General features: G+C 39.6%; 2 protein-coding genes across 2 annotated transcripts in view; one reads left to right on the top strand and one right to left on the bottom strand.

The window, feature by feature from the left end:
* lrba (LPS responsive beige-like anchor protein) overlaps positions 1 to 19,787 on the top strand; it is a 193,358-nt gene that overhangs the window by 110,339 nt on the left and 63,232 nt on the right. The window contains exons 37-39 of the mRNA XM_043237014.1: positions 3,909 to 4,033; positions 9,186 to 9,326; positions 10,988 to 11,124. Coding sequence (XP_043092949.1) covers positions 3,909 to 4,033; positions 9,186 to 9,326; positions 10,988 to 11,124 — 403 coding nt within the window. The remainder of the gene's footprint in view (positions 1 to 3,908; positions 4,034 to 9,185; positions 9,327 to 10,987; positions 11,125 to 19,787) is intronic.
* mab21l2 (mab-21-like 2) lies at positions 12,290 to 14,546 on the bottom strand. Its single transcript, XM_043243007.1, has one exon. It carries the CDS (start codon positions 13,765 to 13,767, stop codon positions 12,688 to 12,690), a length of 1,080 nt encoding a protein of 359 aa, XP_043098942.1. The 5' UTR covers positions 13,768 to 14,546; the 3' UTR covers positions 12,290 to 12,687.

Genomic DNA, 19,787 nt, shown 5'->3' with positions numbered 1-19,787 from the left:
TGTTATGTTTAAGCGCTCAAGGTCTGTAATACCTCTGTTCAGTACACCAGCGTTGTATGAGCTGTCTTCACATGCATGCACATACAGCAAAATGAGTTATCTTTCACTGCTGATTGCTTATCAGTGACTTAAAGTCAATTGTTTTTAAACTGCAATACTAATAAAAACTGTAAATTATACATTTTCATGACCACGTACAACAGCAATATCACATGAGCTTGTAACCGTTATAGAGACAATAGTCCAGAATCTCTGCTGGTTGACAAGTTTCTATCAGTCAGTCGTGTCTACTGCTATATATACCCACCCCTGGTAGTACTCATGAAATAATGTTGAGAATTGTAGATTATTTTAAGTAATTCGGTTATTATTTGCTGTCCTGTCATCTCTGGTCTTAAACTTGTGCTACAATGAAGAGTTGTACAGTTTTACAATTACAGTGATGATTGTACTTCTTTTCACATGTCTCTCTCTTACGGGTTGGATTTCTCGTGTAGCACTGGGAAGCCCCCTGTATTATTATCCCCCATCCGCCAGCAAGATTTCATTGGAGCCTTGGAAGACAAGGGCAGTTTTTTTTTTTTTTTTGATTACTTATACAATGTACCACCATTTTTATTTGACAGTGTATTTTGCAATGCTTCATGGAATTGTAGTTCCTTCATTCATAAAAGACCTTTGGCTTTTTTTTTTTTAAGTTTGTGGCGATGTGATTCATCCGAGAGCTGGCTTAGAGCTCTTTATTGAAGATTTTTTTTTTTAAATTCTTAATCGAATCCCATATGCATTCGTACTGATTAAATATTGATGCAAATTTACAGTTTATAACATCGGCAAGCGCATAATTGCAATACACTGTGAAACATGTGACAGCAAAGTATGAATATAGTGTATTTACTTCAGTTCCATCTGAATGCAATTAGAGGTAAAAAAAAAATAACAACTCCGTGGGATACACTTTTAAGGGGGACTGTTCAGGTCCTGGTTATTGTATTGTATTTATACACTCTCATTCATTAATGATTAGATGGACCCAAGAGACTGATGGAGTCATGTATTATTTTTACTGCACGTGTTTTGTGCATGTACACTATGTGCTTGGTTCCCGTTCTTTACTCACATATCAGTTGCAACTCTAAGGACTTTTTCATTTTTATTTAATTTTTTAATTTTTTTGGGTTTTCCTCACGTCTGTGTGTAAACATTTCCTTTGAAACATTTAACAGAAAGGCACTGCTGTCTGCCTAAGCCGTAAACGGTCTCCAAGGAGCTGTGCTTCTCCAGGAAATCTCACATCTCCCTTTAAATTACATCTCCTTTTCCTGTCCTTAAATAAATCAGTTATTAATGTCTCTTATTAGTCGAGCCGGTGAGCTTTTCAAGCAAAGAGTAGAATTGTTTTTATTTTTGTGTTTTAAGCGCTCTCTTTAGCTTTACGAGATGGGATTTGTTTTGAGCCTTTTGCAGCAAAGCGAATCAATCACACTTCTGAGAAAAACCTGCAGCGTTCGGATAGCCCCGAACCTTCCTGGCCCCATACGCCTGAGAAGCTATTTTAAGTGGGATTTTAAAATGTGTATTTTGCATGCCATAACTATTTCCAGAAGTATTTCTGTCTGTTTTTATTTCTCCTAGAATCATTAATTCTAAGAAGACTTGCAGTACCACTCTTTGATTTATCTATTTTCTCAACTCCTTCTTTCAATACTTTCCTTCTCTCTCCCTTTTTTTTTTTTTTTTTTTTTTTTTTTCCACCTCTATGGTATTTTAGGTCATAATAGCATGTTTGCTGGCGATTGTTAAAGTATGCGGGCGTAAAAAAAAAAGAAGGTGAGCACTAGGGAGGGCTCTTAAGTGGCCGTTATCCTGATTTATTTGGCCTGGGTGTGGAGGCCCTGTTGCACGATAAAACTTCTTCTCACTTCCACAGAACAGAATGGACTTAGAGAGTTATATTTCACAACGCTTACAGTAAATCAGCCGGAGGACGGCTACAGAGCCACTGCTAAAGCCATTCGCTGTCGCCCCCCCCACCACAAGCCCCTCTCGCTTGCTGGATCACAGATGATCCGCCGGCCCGCTCTGGGATTGGTCCTTCTGGATGGCATATGGTCACTCTCCATTTTTCGCAATTCACAAAACCGTTATTTTATCACATCAGTCCTCGAAAATCACACATGGGTTTCTTTAGGTTTAAAATGAGTTTTTGTGTTCATGTGTGTAATTAACTGCTCATGCCGTTGTGCATTACAGCAAAAAATGAGTTTAATTTGATTCAACAAATTATACCCTTCCCTCCCCCCCTAGCCTTCTATTTCAAATTAAGCAAGCTTTTGGAGATTATACTCATTTATGGCACTGGAAATATATTTTCCGTGCACCTCAGGGGGCTAAACATAATGAATATTTCAAGAGATAATTTTAATTAAAGTCCTTTGATTCTAAATGGGGTAATATCTTGTAACCGTTTTCCTGCCTGTACTTTTATTAAAAGTGAACATTTTCGCACACACCAAGACAGAACACAAAAGCACAGAAGGTGGAAAGAAAGAGAGAAATGGAGAGTGAGGAAGAATCTTAGTTTTCTTTACAGTGGTAAGAGGTGCAAATTGGAAGGAAAATGGCTCAAGGCGAAGGACACTGAGTCAAATCAGTCCTGCTTTAAGGTGTCCTGCTGGGCTCAGAATGAGCCTGGAACCACAGCCTGTGCGTGTGCGTGTGTGTGTGCGTGTGTGTGTACGTGTGTGTGTGTGTGTGTGTGTGTGTGTACTGGATTGCTGTGTCAGCAGGTTGATTCTCAGTGTGATGCATTTAGCTCTCATCACACCTTCTTGAGGTGCTGCAAAAATCTAGGCCTCTTCTTCAGTGTTACTCCCAAGGACAAACATTTCTGGAGTTCTGTGCAAATGTGACTTCTAAAATTAGAACACACATGTATCATTTTAACAGCTTTATTTCACTGCTATGGGCTAGGTAGATAAATTAGCAAGTATTCATTTCTTTTTATGTATGCGTTTTTATGTAAGCATGTTTATGTACTATACACTTTTTGTCATATTTGTAAATCATTTTGTAAAATGTGTAGCTTGAAAAACGTATACTTTCTTCACTCTTGTTTGGTTTTGATTGTAATTGTTATTTTGATTTATTTTATTTTTTGATTTGTTAAAGCCATGCTTTTTATTGATCAGACGCTTTTTAGTGCATCAGTGCGATTTGCGTAATATTAAACAATACATATTTACGCAGAATTTATCAACTGAAATAATGTACAATGTTTTCAATCCAGCCTTTATTATATTGTGAAGTATTGCATAGTGTTCCCCCCAAAACATAGGGAAAAACAGTTGATTTGTTTTTTTTTATTATTTATATTTAATAAACTGCTGGACATTAATATGATTCCAATACTGTTATTGTTAAAACTTAATACTATTTTAATACTATTAAAACTTAATCAAAATGGCCTTGTAAATAATTCTGGAAAAAAACAAAACAAGTAAATAATACATTTTGATTTGGCTACAAATATTGATTCTATTATTAATGATCATAATTACCCATAACTATCTGATATTAGCTATTCTCTACTTAATGCACTTTGCACTGAAGAAGGTTGCAGCAAAACAAGGCCAGTATTATGCAGCTCTGCCTGTGCCACTTCTCACTGCATTGGCTAATTGCTAACATATGTGTCTCTCTCTCTCTCTCTCTCTCTCTGTCTCTCTCTCTCTCTCTCTCTCTCTCTCTGTCTCTCTCTTTCTCTCTCTCTCTCTCTCTCTCTCTCTCTCTCTCTCTCTCTCTCTCTCTCTCTCTCTCTCTCTCTCTCTCTCTCTCTCTCTCTCTCTCTCTCTCTCTCTCTCTCTCTCTCTCTCTCTCTCTCTGCTTCTCTCTCTTCCTTTCGGCAGCAGACCGCGGGAGTTCTGGCGCCTGGACTACTGGGAGGATGACCTGAGGAGACGTCGGCGCTTCATCAGGAACCCGTTTGGGTCCACACACTCTGAGGCCACGCTCAAGGCTGCAGCAGAGCATGGTGGGTAATGCATAGTCACATAATATCAAGCGCTTACACTGTTTCACACGCAAAACACAGCCCGTTCAGTAGAGCTGTAATGCTTTAACCCATGATAACAGGTACACACGGCTGTAAAAACATTCTAATGTAAAATCTTTATAGTGCAGCAAAAAATCACTATATTACATTCTCTCACTGTCCTGAGGCCTTTGTCTCTCCGATAATATTATGACAGTAATTTGCTGCTAATTTGTTTATTTACCACGTGCAGTTCCTCTCATTAGCTGGGATATTTAAGTACCACTAATTGTTCTTAAATTGTCACTGTGTGTTCCTTCCTAACCATGCATGTCAGCAGCTGGTATTAAAGGTGAGCGAAGCTGTGAAGTTAGTGGGAGAGCTAGTAGCAACGGTCTGTGTTTATATTAGATGTGTGTGCATCAGTGGTGGGATACTAGTTTAAAACTGTAGCTTGCCATATTACAAATTACTGATGATTGTTGTTGAGTTTATCTATAGTATATAAGCTATATAAGGAGTCAATGCAAGATATATACACACTATTAAATTCAGCTCAGTATTTCTCTGCTCTACAAACATGAAGGATTTTCAAATGAATTAAGTTAAATTGTGGGTGACAGCATTAAACATTACAAACCATTTTAGTTACTAAAAACAGCAAGAAGCAGCAGCTTTTGACTAAATATGTTTTATGTGGGACTTTTATGTAGAGACTTTCACTTCATAGAAATTGTAGGCGCATTGAATGAAAATTTTCAAGATGACAGAGTATATGTGTGTTTTTTTTCAGCTTAAATGAAGTAAAAATATATAAGTCTGTGAACGAAGTAGCTTATTCTGGTTCTAAACGAAACAAAAATAAAGCACATGAATTTAAAACAGGTTATTAAAGTTTTGTCACGCTGCATGGAAACATGAATAAAATAGCTGAGGTTAAATTATAGCTTGTCACTTGTAAAGCTGTGCTGTAAAGATGAAAAGTTAGCAGCATCGCTAGTTATAGTTAGTGACTCCTCACTATTTTGTAAATTATTCTCAATTCTATTTTAGACAGTATATACTAGAGAACCTCAGTATATAGTTTAATACAGAATACAACTGCTTCACATCACTGCTGGGAAAACTTTTTTTCAAAAAAGCTTTTTGTTATTTATCATGCGATGTTGAAATATTACGATCTTATTACGTTTCTAAATTGCTCTAGATTTTAAGAGGATGAACTTAAGCCAGCCTTATCATAAAAAGATGCATGCATATGAAGACATAATATTGTTGCATACGTAGTTTCCTTTCTCATCTAATGCAGAGTAATGAATGCATTTTTAATTATTCACTTGTATAAGTGCAGAAATTAAAAACGAGCCCCTTCAGTTATTTTCCACCCAGTGACTTGATTTGTATAAAATCTGCATGATTTATTACCTAATATTTTTTCTCATTATGTTTTCTTTATTAAATAAGTCATCACGTTTGAAAAATGTTTCATGTATTCCATAATGAACTTCAAATATTGATACTTCACGTAAAGTGTAATGCTTTATCCATTCTAGGCTGGTTTTTGCCATGTTATTGCAAGCAAACATGCGGTTATTAAACTCATCAGAGGCTTGTGTTCCCTTTTCCACCCTCATTTAATGTGTATATGATTACATTTAGACGTACAGCATTTTAACCCCTTTCTCTTTTTGGTTTGTTATGTTTGAATTGAGCTCTGCTCCATCACTTCATGCAGTGCAGTAATGCATATACAGCATGTGAAAGTTAAATTGTTTTGCAGACACCTCTGTTTCTGACGAGTTTTTACCCACACCGAGAGATAGCAGACTTTACAATCAGTGCCATTCACTACTTGGACTTGAGCAGCTTAACCTATTGCACCTCTCAGAAACGGGGGCCATTTCTAAGAAAAAATGTCTCCAATATGTCACTGCTTAGTCCCCCTCAGAATGACACGGGTCCTCAAGACAAACGACCAATGTGACAGAAGTCAATAAGAATGTGATCTAAAAGCAATAAGTGCTCAGAATCCCAGCATCCTCAGAGACTGATGTGCCGCCCTAATGGTCATAATATGCAGCTGAATAGAGGGCCCTGAGGGGACCCAGTGATTTCTCTCTTTTTGCTCCGTCCTCCACTTTTTCTTTTCTGTATTTTTTCCCTTTTTCTTCGGACTTGGGTAAGTTCAAGTGCTCCTTAAGGAACACTTTGGATCACCTTTGAAATGGAACTTAAAAGTTTGAGGCCTTAAAGCCCTTCATTATACTCAAACGCTTCCCCAGTGACCGTCCAGAGCAGGAAATAATCAATCCTTCCATCAAGTATTTATGTGCATGTATTAATTATCTATAACTTTATCTAAAAACCTATACAGGATAAACACGCACGCACGCACACATACTATTATGACTCAACTGCACGTTTAATCAATAATTAAGTTTTTTTTCATGAAGTATACCGCTCATAATAAGATGTAATTATGAAAAGTAAGTGACCATGTGATGCTCACGATGACCCCTCCTCCATAGAAAGCTTGCGTCTTTACTGCTGACCCTAAATTTGTTACGGAAGTGGAATGAAAGTCTTGGCCAAGATCTCAAGTTTTTAAACAGAGCACAGGGGTCATATCTGGCTGTGATTATTCTCATGACATGTGGAAGAGAAAGTCATGATTGTGTGTGTGTGTGTGTGTGTGTGTGTGTGTGTGTGTGTGTGTGTGTGTGTCGTATTCAGCAATCCAGTAGTCAGATCTCACGCTATACTTTGAATTTACGTAATATAAAAATATATGTATAATTTACATTTGGATGAATAAGGCACAGCACCCCCCCTCTTAAATAACAGCAATATGCAACTGCATTTCTTTGATGAATACAGACAGGCTTGTTTGCAAATAATTTTTTTCATCGCTCAAAATATATCATCATATCAAAACCTCTCTTTTTTTTGGCACGCACAATTGCGATCATTCATCGCCAGCAAGGAAACAGTGGTCCGATTTACACCCCTAAGGCGGGTGGCTGGTAGTTTGGTAAGATATGTATTCACGGGGATTGATTTGGCTAGGTGCGGGCTAGGTGCGAGTGTAAATACCTGAAGACTAATGCCTCTGTTCCTGTGATCAATACGCACCTCCTGGCTGCACTCCCGGCTGCACTTGCGTTAAAAACAAATTTGTTAATTCTGACAATTTAATTGCTCTGCCTCCGTAGTCGCATATAAATGAGCATTTGAACGTGCACGGAAAAAGGAAACAGAGCTTAAAAGTGTAACGCAACTGCATGTATTTACATTAGCGTTTGCTGAATGAGGGGAATGAATGAGCTATTTAAGTAAAGCTGATGTATGAATGTAATCTTACAACATGGGTTTTTGACTCGTTTAGGTTGTTTTTTTACTATGAACACTTTTTTTTCTACTAGGTATTCCATGTTTGATTGAACAGCATTATTTAAGTGGATTTGCAAAATACAAATAATTTTTTTTAATGATTTTGTCTTTCTAGACTTCTATTATATTAATTTTCATGTTTTTTTTGTCTTTAGTCTCTAATATTTGTTCTTCATTTTCTCTAAGTTTTCCTTTTTACGTTTCTCATCGGTGTTAGCATCCACCAAGTTGTTAAAAACGCAGCTTTTTAACTCACAATTTTCTTGCAATCGAAGTTGTTATTCGAAATAATACATCCTAGAGTTTGGCATGCGTTACATCAGAAAGCATCGGGAGGAAATGACTCCAGCTCATTTAGCTTCAGACACAATAGTAAATAAATAGGCAAAAAAAATATTATGGTTGGCTTCACGAAAGTAACACCGTATTTTTGTCACATCTTTGTGTCCACTCTGTCTGGCGTGAGCACACGGGCATGTGGTATGTATTAGGAAGCTGGTAGTAATTTCACTGCTGCTAACTACAAATTCTCTAGGGAGAGTTAATTACAGGAAGACCGTTCTAAATATCAGTACGCCAGCATACTTTCCATGACAAGAGATTTCTTTGCTCTGCTTTCCTAATGGTTTAGGGCTCTATTTATAAAGAGTTGTCTCAGGGTTTTGCTTCAAGTGCAAATTCAAACCCCCTCAGGTGATGTATCCGGAGAGAGAGAGAGGGCAGAGGTCACATGGCTCCGGACTGGACTTTGTGTAGCGCCACCACAGGCCCAAGCAGTCTGATGAGAGACTGGCCCATCACCTCTCTCTCTCTCTGTTTACATAGATGAAAGATTGCCTTTGTTTCTACTGTAGACCCGTTTTTGCCCCTCACCACTTGGGAATGCGGCGCTCTGTAAATGTTTACAGATTACCATTTTTCTTAAATAATCTATGCGGAACCTCAAGTCACGTCCAGCTGAAATCAGACAGGGCCACTCTTGATTTTTGTCAAGGCTAAGCTCGGCATATGGAGCCCTGTTTAGTCCGTTTCGGTTTAATTGCTATTCAAAAGGTTTTAATGTTAACAAGTACTTCTGTTATTAGATATTACTATAAATATTAGTTTTTAGACTGTCAATCCATTAAAGGACAAGCACGTTCTTTGTAGATTTAACTAATTGAATCGGAACGTCTGTTATTGACACGTGCACACTTTGGTCAGTTGGATGTGTATGTTTTATCATTTCTGATTATCACGGGGAAAGATCATGTAAAATAGCATTTGTGAAAGAAAAGGAACCGTGCTTAAATTAGCGGAAACAGTGGGAAACTCGGCTAGGTCTTTTTAACAAAAAACGCGCATTGATTTTTCCAGTGAAATTCTATTTGTCGTCGTTATGTAAATGATCTGTTTAAATGAAAATAATAATGCTATAGACGGATTCAGAATGTATCAATAGAAATTGAATAAAATATCGGCTGTTACGGTTTTGATGTGCTGTTTTCACGTCTACCCGAAATCATTTTAATTACCACAATTATAAGCTTTTAAGATAGCGCTGAGCGCGCGTTTATAAATTGTTCAGAATTGTACTATAAAATAATAATCAACACGCGTCTATAACTGGCCGTAACACCAAGCAGGGCATTTACTTAATTAATTTCATTTGAAGTCAACTCACCCGAGTAGAAGTAAACTGACGGTCGTTTAAAGTTTTTTTTTTTTTTTTTGCGCGGTTACGCTTGACTTGAAGGAATGTGATGTGTTTTGTATCGTGCAGCTCCAGAGGAGGACGTGCTGAAAGGCAAACAGTCCATCAGGAGCTCAATGCTGGGGAATCAGAACTCAGAGAGCGAGCTGCTCCTCGAGGACGATGACGCTCTCTCATCCCTGGAGGAGAAAGATTTGGAGAACCTCACAGGTAAAGGACGCGCCTGCTCGTCGCACGACGCCCCGGTTCTAATGAAGCTCCGCTGATCGCGGCGGTGTTCACGCGCTCCGGCGGCTTAGACGGCGCGTCGCCCCCTTCTTCTCGGACGTTAATGAGGGGATCACACCATTATGCGAAGCAGTCCTCTCTCATTAGCGGCCTGTGATCGGGTTAGGTTTGAGCGAAGGCCCGCGGTCGTGACAGGCGTCTGCAGTCAGCTGGTCCTTCTGCTTTAAAATATCTCACAATGAAATGATTTTCGCTTTACATACACAAGTTACGTAAAATGGCCCACGCGCTGCTTACATTTCATTTCATGAGCTCAACAGCACGCCATCATCCGAGTCTGACGGCCAAAAATAAGAAAACTCTTAATTTTGTTAGAAAAACCACGCTCATAATTGATTTGATATTTTTCCACTAATGAAGCAAAATTAAAAATGTGGTTGTCGTAAGCTTTTTAAAGCAGGACTAAATGCAGGAGCAGGATGATTCATTAACCACAATGATGTTTATATTAATCTTACGTATTCGTTTATATTTTTCCTCAAAGGTCCACATGTTAATAATCTGTTGATCTTTTTCATTTCCATTAACGCGTTTATGAATTCTCGATCTCTTTCGAGCAGGTATTCTGCTCCACAGTTAAACACGGTCTCTCTCAAATAAAGCTCAACTCACGGGGAAGACTCGGGATGTTGCAGATCATCCACTTAGCAAGCCGTTCGGATCGGGCGCAACTGAAACGTGGTATTTCTCAGCCGTATTACATGCTGATGAACTTATCTGATCGTGCCCCGCGTCTGTGAACTGAAGGGTGCTTGGGGAAATCAAACACGGGCTTGCGGTCGTACCGGCTTGCAGCGGCAGTCTGCAGGCGCATATCCGATGCTTCGCGCGCGCAGAGAGGCAGAAATTCCCCAGAGCGACCCTTCAACATTGTCATGCTGGCATAAATTAAGATTGATGACAGATTAAACCCAAAGCCCGCAATCAATGCGCGCTGATTGACAGCGGATTTCAGCGCTTTTTGACAGCGCCGCTATAGCTTAAATATGCCATTGTGCGGGGATAATCCTATTTATGGATTACTTTAATGAATTTGCTTTTTAAAAATGCGATATGTTAAAATGAACTAATTAGGCGTGAAGTAAATTAACATGTAATGCTGTATTTGTTTACGTTCAACCAAGCTTTAGTTCCTTGTAACAATAAATATAATCATAAGAAAGCTGTCATATTATGACGGGCAATGTAATATCACACAATTTACACTTGTGAAACATTATTATTATTTAAAGTAAATTAAATTAAATCTCATGAAATATAGATATAGTATTTGCGTTATTGTGTGATCATTTGAAATGCTTTTTTTTAATTTGTATTATTTACTCATTATTCTCGAATGAATGCAGCCTTACTTCAGAGGCTTTTCCCCACCAAGCTTATTAAAACTAAAGATGTTCTATCAGGAAGTCAATATGTGCCCTTGTTGAGTTTATGTGTTCAAGTAAACACTCTGTACTCCTTTGAAATGGTTTCTATGCCAAGGGCAGTGGAGGGTGGGGGAGGCGCACACACACACACACACACACACACACACACACACACACACACACTCACTAACCGCTGTGCTCTTCTGTGATCCGTAGGGCCTGTTAACCTGAGCACCAGCGCACAGCTGGTTGCGCCCGCTGTGGTGGTAAAAGGCACACTGTCTATCACGGCCCTGGAGTTATACTTTGAGGTGGATGAAGAAGACCCGAGTTTTAAGAACATTGATCCCAAGGTAAGAGGGTTTCTCATCCAGAATGACTCCGACTGTCCCACGAGCTGTGCACACTAAAAAACAAGCGACTAGCCCGTGGTATAACCAAGGTCCTTTAATGCGGTCATCTTATCTGGCGTGGTCATATCGTGACACAAAGACAGAACAGGCTTAGCTGATAGAAGAGCTTGCTCTCTTTCCTCATAGCATGTTGCATGTGTTTCAACTGTTCACAACATATGTGGGTCAAGGCTATTGAAGTGAACGCCGTGGAGTGCCACCAGTAATCCTGACTATTAATGCAAACGCTTGAAGAGGACGATTTCATTTGTTGCATTCTTCTGAACGCTTAGTTTACTAGAACTTCTCTTTTACCTTCGAAAGAACAAAGCACGAACTTAGTATTTCTATTAAATTCCTTTTCCGTTTATGCACTTGAATATTTTGCTTTCAGTGGTTATTTTTTTAAAAGCTAGATGAATAATTTTTTTTGGCTGTTTTTACTACAGTAAGGTGATTGTGAAGTAAAGTAGTTTACTTCCTAATAGCTACATCAGTATTATTTAGATTATTAGTAGGCTATTTATTCCTTTGTTGCAAAACATTGTCTAAGTATGTCTTTTAATTCTAATAAGTTGCTTTTTATTTTTTGCAATAATTAATAAAACCAAAAACGTTCCCTTTTCTTTCGTCTTTTCAAAACATTAGCCTATTATTATTCAGTCAAAAATGCAAAGTATCATTATTTTTTGTTTTATGTTTTATGTCATTCTGAATTGATTTAATCTGAGAAATGAAGTTCTGGTGCTCTATGCGAGAGATCGTCTGAGTTATTTTTTTTTTCTTTTTTTTTACATTTTAATTCGAAGCCTACTTTTGGTTTTTACTCAAAATAGCGATATTTTGTTGTTATTTCTAAAATGCAATCCCCTTCATTTTGTCGCTGGTGTCTATTTAATATTTTGTTGTCTTTCACAGCAACAGGCCTCGCTTGTTTTCCGCGTTTCGTCCACATAGAGCCCCTGTCCTTATATGAGCTACTTTTCGCTAAGCTTTTGTTTAACGAGCAAAAAACGTAAAATCCCAGAACGACACGCTCGATGCTTTCTGCGTCTAATCTCTGTATTGTAGTCCCATTGCAGTATTGTAGTTTTTTTTTTTAAAACGAGTAATGACGAATGCCAAGTTTAAATTTCATTGTGTCATGATTTTATTACACGTTTCAATTTTTTGATCACATCATGAAAAAAAAAAGAACTTGGCACGCTACATTTTGTAATTCGCAATTGTGCATATATTTAAATAAAATTTTCACTTTGTGAAAACAGTTCAAACAAACGACAAAATCATTACACTTAGTTTAAAATGTACCTTCATTTCTCTCTCCTGCAATGTCCCGTTTGAGCCTCGGCGAAAGCAAATGCTTCGGGGTTTTTTTTTTTTTTTTGAAAGTTTTATTTAATTCTTTTGTTTCGTTGGTTTCGTTACTCGGAGAGCACCGCGATCACTTTCTCTCCACTTTCAGTGTCGTGATCTCGAACGTCCGTTAATATTCACCGACATAAAATGTCCTCCTTTTGCGTTTTACAGTTTATCCAAACTTTTAGCGTTGGTGAGGATTTCTCTGGCCAGTCTCCAGGTCTGTTTGGCCGCTGTCTCCAGGGCTGAGTGTGGTTTGCCCTGAAACAGGTCTAGATTGGGTAAGAAGTAATGTGGGCACCGGCGGCACTGCAGACAGGAGATGAGCTGCAGCAGAATACCGTTCAGACGGTCTCCGAGGCACGACTCGTCCCAGTCGGTCTCCCGCGGGTGTTTCTCGCACTCGTACAGCAGCAGGGTCTTCATGTGGTAGTTATTGAGCGGCTGTCCCGGCAGCTCGAGGTGTCGGTCCCGGAGAGTCTTTAGAATAGAGAGGCATTTCTTCCTGCAGCCCGACATCAGCAGCCTGTTCTCGGCCTCGGCGAACTGCAAGACCCAGGCGTCGCTTTCCGCCGAGCTCTGCTTTCCCGTTAGCGAGTAGCACTCTTTGGAGAGGAGGTTGAAACCCTCCGCTTTCACCTCCGCCACCCGGTTCGGCCCGGGCCACGGGATGTGAGGCATGGGCCACTGAGCGGCACTTCTAGGCCAGATGCCCGTGCACTTGAAGGCCGGGGTGATCTGCACCACGTATCTCTCCCGAATGCGCAGTTTCACTTCGCTCGTGTCCGCCACCATCTTAACCACGTCCCGGTAGCTGCATTTATCCACGGCCTGGGCCACCAGCGTCTGGAAGCGGGAGCGGATCTTTCGCGCCGACAGATAACCGGAGGCGGTTATGAACTCCACCCACAGGGACATGCTCCTCTTACGGCCGTCGCTGAGTTTGAGCACCGCGCAGCCCGGCAGAGAGCCGTCATCCACGAAGTTAAAGACTCCCATCTGGTTCAGGTAAAGCACGACCTCAAACTCGTTGGGCGCGATGACCTCCATGCCCTCATAGCGCGCGTCTATCTCGCTCAGGGAGCTGATGAAGCGGGGCTCCTGGACCTCCACCTCCTTCAGCACGTCCGACACCACCTTACACACCTCCCGTATGGTCTTGGCGATGGCCGCTTTGCGCGCCTGGCATCTTTCGTTGTAATATTTGTTGAGCTGGTAAACCAGCTTCGCTTGCGTTGCAATCATGTTGGGGCACAGATCCGGACTGTAGACCGGAGTTTCGCAGTACGCCGATGGATCCAATGCTTACCGGTGAAGCCAGAGGCACAACTCCCAGCAAAGAGAAAAAAAAAAATGAAGTGATGAACTCTGCGCCCAGAGCGGATAGACGTCAAGTTTGGACCAGGAAACGGATGGATGCAACGCAGTGCGACTTTTCCAACTGCACTCAAAAAAAAGGTATACCGCGTTTAAGTCGTTCTCCGAGCCAGTATCAGCTGCAGGATAAATCTCCGCGCGTCATGTCATCTCTCACTTGTGTTTGCGCGTGAAAACTGTGCGCCAGTGTGCAGTTGTCCAGACTCCGTGAGTGTTGGAATTGTTTAGTTTATGAATGGTCCTCTAGCTGGAGCGAAAAGGGGACGGCCATATCCTTCCGGCCAATCGGCGAGCTAGCTGTCAGTGCGGTCGGCCAATCGCAGCCTCGGTGCGCCGGAGAGGCGCTCTCCTCCTGAACATCCAGCGCTCGAGCGGCGGCGACTTCAGGTTGGGCTATACAGACGGCATTACGAGCACATATTACAGCTCTAAGCTTTTACTTTCCGTAGCCTACGTTACAGCGATTTGACACGTCGGAAGTTCGTTATTTCGCTGTACGCGCATTTGGTCGTAAAGTAGGACACGGTGAAAATATTCCTGAAAATAATAGGGAGTTTTGAACGCTTATTTGTTAGGTGCGATTTTACTTACGTACTTATGTTTACACGGAATTAAGCTTTGGTCGTTTAGAACTGCCTGCTAAGTGTATGAAACAATATATAGATATTTATTTATTTAATTTTTTGCCACTGTCTTGTTATTGATCGCGCGCAGCTAGTGACGCTTTCGTCCACCTCGGTTTCATCCTATGCTCAAAAAGCTGGATACTGCTTTAAATCGATCAAAAAAGCGCGTGTGTGTGTGTGTGCTCGTGGTCGCATGGTCGTGGAGGTGTAGCTTCTGTAATAACTGTGATAATGCCTAAAACATATACAGAATAGCTGAACGGTTTTCTAATTCTCCAGCATTGCTGTAATTATTATTGAAATACAGGCAAGGGTCTTATATAGGGCAGCGTTTACAACTATGTAGAGTTTTATTTTAAAATGTTCGCTCCGTCCATAGACAGTAAAATGAAGAGCGCAGTGAAACGTTTAGAGATGGTGTGTTATTCGGTGTTATTGTAATTAGATGACAGTGTTCCAGTTAAAGATGTACGCGCAACCTGCACGTTTGCTGTTTACATAAGACATGCAGGACTTAACTTCTGCGTGCACTTGACGTAAGAAAGATAGATAAAAAAAAAGAAAATAACAAGCGCAGAAAGAAATTTGGCCTGTCATTTTCCCCCTTGTATTTAAATCCGGATTCGCACTTTTTCTTTCGTATTTCTAAAAGAAACAAATATAACCGTTTTGTTAGTTTTTGTTTGGAGTCTTTTGATGCAGGCGTTTGACCTTTTCCGTTGTTTTCGCGCGCGCGCGAATATTTCTCAATTTTCTATTCGCTTATTTTATTCGAACGCATTTGCCTTCTGTTCGCTGCTTTCTTAAACTGTTTAAAAATCGTTTCCATTTTGTTCCGTCGTAACGTGAGTTATGTGAATCCGAGCAGCGTCCCATCGGCAGCGTGGCGTGTTACAATGAATAATTTAGAGAGCAGAGATTGTTTGGCGTGGTAATTGAAGTCTCTTATCAAGCCAGACTTCATGTCGTATGAGTTGAGCTCTCATCACAGTTGTCTTAACGACAGGCTTACGAGAAAGTCTGCAGATAGAGCTCCGCGTGGTGCGGGACGCGTTGCTCTAAACGAGGCCATTCAAAGTATTGATCCGTCGCGAATGAGTGTGTTTTTACAGTGAGAAAAACGAACGTCAAGCCCGCCTGAGAGCCCGCGGGGCGCTTGCTTTTTCGCTCGAGTAAAACACTGTTTGTTAGAGGCGCGCTGAGCGAATGCTCTTTCGGTAAAGAAACTTCTCGGTGTTTTATTTAATTACAAAAAACATCGGTGTTTTTTTTTTGCTTGTTAACCACACGCCAGGAGAGGATTTTTAATGTGATACAGATATGTGATTGGAATGCAAACGTAAAAACGTAATATTTCGTTTTTTATTTAAGTCTAAAAATAGATGTTTGCATTGCATTGAATAAAATCAATTCCAACAGGTACCTGCTGTGATATTTTTCAGCCATCTTACGGCTTCATTTATTTATTTGTTCAAATATGACCTTTTTTCTGTAATGATAAATAAACGAGGCAAGTTTATTGTAGAATGTGCGCGCGAAATGAGTCCTGCTTTGGTTTAATATTGTGGATTATTAACCCACCTTAAAGTTTTTCATCAATTTGTGAATATTTGTAAAATATGTAATTTAAGTTAAATTACAGCTAACGCACTTTTCCCTGTTCTTGATCAGTGTTTGGTAGATCACAGTGCTAAATGGACTGAATGACACTCCTGAAGTGCTCGCAAAAATCATTATAGCAGTAAAACACACCACTGCAGCATTTAGTTAATAGAATAATAATAAGAATAATAATAAATATTTATTATTAGAAGTAATAAGCAATATTTTGGAGCTTCTAACCCTGTCCGCTGCCTCAAACTGTTTAAGATCATTCACTTAAGTTACAAGCTTTAATTAATTAGCAAGATTAGAAGTATTAAGCTAATTGTTTATTCAAGTTTAAAGGATACACTTCATTTTAAGGTATTTTAAAGTTTTGTGTTTGACATGTGGAAGCAGTTAATTTATTTAGTGAATTTGCGAAAATAGAAGTGTTAGGATTTTCTACCATTTTTTTTTTTTTACAAGAATTTAAAGCATCTTAAAGACATATTAAGTTACATTTAGCTGATATTACATCTGTTCGCATATTGAACATTTATTCATATTTTATTCTTAATTCTTAATTCAACAAAATAAAGTTTATTAAATCACTAACCAAATCTTAACATAAATAATTCCAGATGTATCCTCATTTTATGATGTATTTTTATTTATTTATCTTTTACTTTCTTTCCTTCCTTTGAATAGTTTTAAAGGTAAAATTCAGGCTCTAAATCACTCACATCTCAAGTGGTGGAATTTCTTTGATTCTTCTAACATGAACGTGCCAAAGAGTGATCTTGAACCTAATGATACACTTAGCAGAACTGAATAGAACCGTTTAAATAAGCTCCAACAAATGCTTTTGGGCTCTGTTCTCCCCCTTTATCTCTTTTTTTTTGAAAACATTCGGTATTATCTGGAGACCAAAAGAGCTTTCGTCTTGGTGAGCAGACTGAACGAGAAGATGAGAGAGGCACGGTACTGTGGAGCCACTCCTCTTTGATCTGATGACTCCGCTCTGATCCTCTCTACAACACTGGACAGTGTCTGATAAGACTCTCTCTCTCTCTCTCTCTCTCTCTCTCTCTCTCTCTCTCTCTCTCTCTCATTTCGTGTGCGTCTCTACATCTTGAAGAGTCTAACGTGATTTCCAGGTCATCTGACCTAGTTAAAAAAGAGCCAGATAGTGTTGGCTGATCAAAGAAAAAAGAAAAACAGTGATCCGGGGGAACTTCAGGGGCACCTTCAAATCTAAGACAAGCTCTTTCTCACAAAGCACATATTTCAGGACATATTTAAACATGAAAAAAAAAAATTATAACGTTGAGGTGGCAGATACAGTCGACATGCAGTAAGAAGAAACGTTCATTTCTACCATGTTTTGTTAGCTTTACTCTCAGGTGTTTTCTGTTGGAAATGTGCTCTGTTTTGTATTTGTTGATTAGTAGTTTTAAGTTGTATTTACATGTGTGATACACCTCTAGATTTCATATCAAATCCTTGGTGAATAAAAACAGGACTGTAGTGTCCCCCATGCTCGTTTAGGAGAAGAGGAGGGAAAAAAATAAGGGAAAAAAAGTGCAGCGTTTTTTCTTCCATCTCAGCTGAAGTTAGCATGTTTTGCTCTTTCATGTCAATGATAAGAGGGGGAGAATGTCAGCTACAGATGCTTTTAGCCTGTAGTCTTTTTCTGCCCCACAATAGAAACGTGAGAGGCAGCACACCGTCTTACCCACGTTTCTCACACACACACACACACACAGACGGCCCCAGCTGCATTTGCCCCTAGGAGACGGCCCCAAACAAGTCAACCAGTGGTACTAATTGCTTGGCAGGCCTTTCCGCATCTGCCAGGGAGATCTGGTGAGGTCATGGAGCAGATGGGTGTCTCTCTGTGTCCCTCACAGTCACCGTCTGCGTTTGATCTGTTTTAGGTTTTTCCTGATCACTCGCTCAAATATGTTGCACTCATGATTCTCTGCTGCGCTGTGTCATGTATTGTTGTGCTACTCTGAAACATTTTGATATGCAGAGGTAATCAGTATGGGGTGCCCTCAAAGCTAAAAATTGCCACCATTCGTTTTTTCCGAACCAAATTATGCAGAAGTTAATCACACAAGCTCTCCAGTGAAACATTAAACATTATTCAATCATAAATGTATACTGTGCAACTTTATCACACAACCCCAGTTATTTAGCATTTATAATTCACAATTATAATTCAGTTTTGTCTAAAATGTCTTAATGATCAACTAATAAGTCAAAGGAATGATTGGGCTATAATTATACCTAGGTTATCAATCAAGCTAGAAACAGGATGCCAAATGAAGTGTACGTTTGCTATATTTAAAACAGTAGTGTTATATTAGGCATGTATTTTTATAGATATATTGCCAGAACCATTTGGGACACCTGTGTGATCTAGAGCAGTTCATATTCACTAAAATAACCTTGACACCTTGATGTTTTGTTTTATAGTACAACAATATTTTATTTGATTAACAATAAATAGTTTATTTTATTTCATTTACTCCTCGACTTCTATAAACATGTTACCAGCTTCGTGCACTGCTTTTCCATTCAGGCGGTGTCTTCTGAAGGACAAGCTCCGTTCACACCTAATTGGGTAGGAGGAGAGGAGGGAAGGTGGGAGGGATGTTTCTCAGGGAAAGTATTGTTACGCTTGTCCTACAAACATCCTGGAGTGACTTGACGCTTCACACACACACACAGACATACACAGACATCTCACATCTCCTTCATTCGGTCGCTTCAGACGACCTCCAACTGCTGCTGATCAGTGTCAGGTTGTCCAAAGATTTTATTGATTTTTCAGTTAGGCATAAGTAGTTTGTGCAGAGGTAAATGGCCAACTACAGCAGCTCTGTCACTATCAATGAGCTGGAGGAGAGCAGCCGTGACTGTTGCTCATATCAGCATTTGCACAGTGTCCAGCACGAGTCAATAAATTGATGAGTCGTACAGTGTGTTGAATGATGAAGGGATCGATCGCTCTCTCTCTCTATACATTATGCCCTTCCACAGATGGAGGATCAAAAGTCTTGAGACCACTTTGAAAATCCTGGATTTACTATCCAATTTAAACCTGGAAATAAAAAATGAAAAACTGTAAGCGAAGCTGCTTTGACATTAAAGGGGTCATAAACCGCGTTTTCATTATTTTGCGCTGTTCTCGGAGGGCCGTTTGTAACGTTATCAAGAGTTTAACATAAAAAAAAACTTTCTGTCCTGTTTTAACCCTCCTCATTGAAAAGGCATGCCGCAATTCTGGGGTCAAATGAAGTAAACTAGGGAGCGTGGTCTAGAATGAATCCACTTTTTCCGAATGTTAGGTTCAGAAGAAAGGCAATGCAAAGACTGAGCTTTTACACAACTGGGCACAGTTTCTTGTTATCTTCGCGGCATCTTTATAGTTTAATTTCTGGATAGATCTGGATCTTATTGTTTGATTTCTGGATAGCAGCAAGTGTTGATGATCTTCAGAGGAGGCACTATCAAGCTGTCGTTTTGACAGATTGGGTCAATATAAGCTGTTTTTGGACTAACAAGAAAGTTTTGATATCATGTTTTTATAGTGCAATGACTTCTTGTATGTTAAAAGAATGTTTTATTATTTTTTTATTTTATTGAAGGTATTCTGCTAATATAATTTTT

This window comes from Puntigrus tetrazona, chromosome 1 (genome assembly GCF_018831695.1).
Source record: "Puntigrus tetrazona isolate hp1 chromosome 1, ASM1883169v1, whole genome shotgun sequence".
Classification (NCBI taxonomy): Eukaryota; Metazoa; Chordata; class Actinopteri; order Cypriniformes; family Cyprinidae; genus Puntigrus; species Puntigrus tetrazona.
This window is presented reverse-complemented; position numbering and strand designations above follow the sequence as displayed.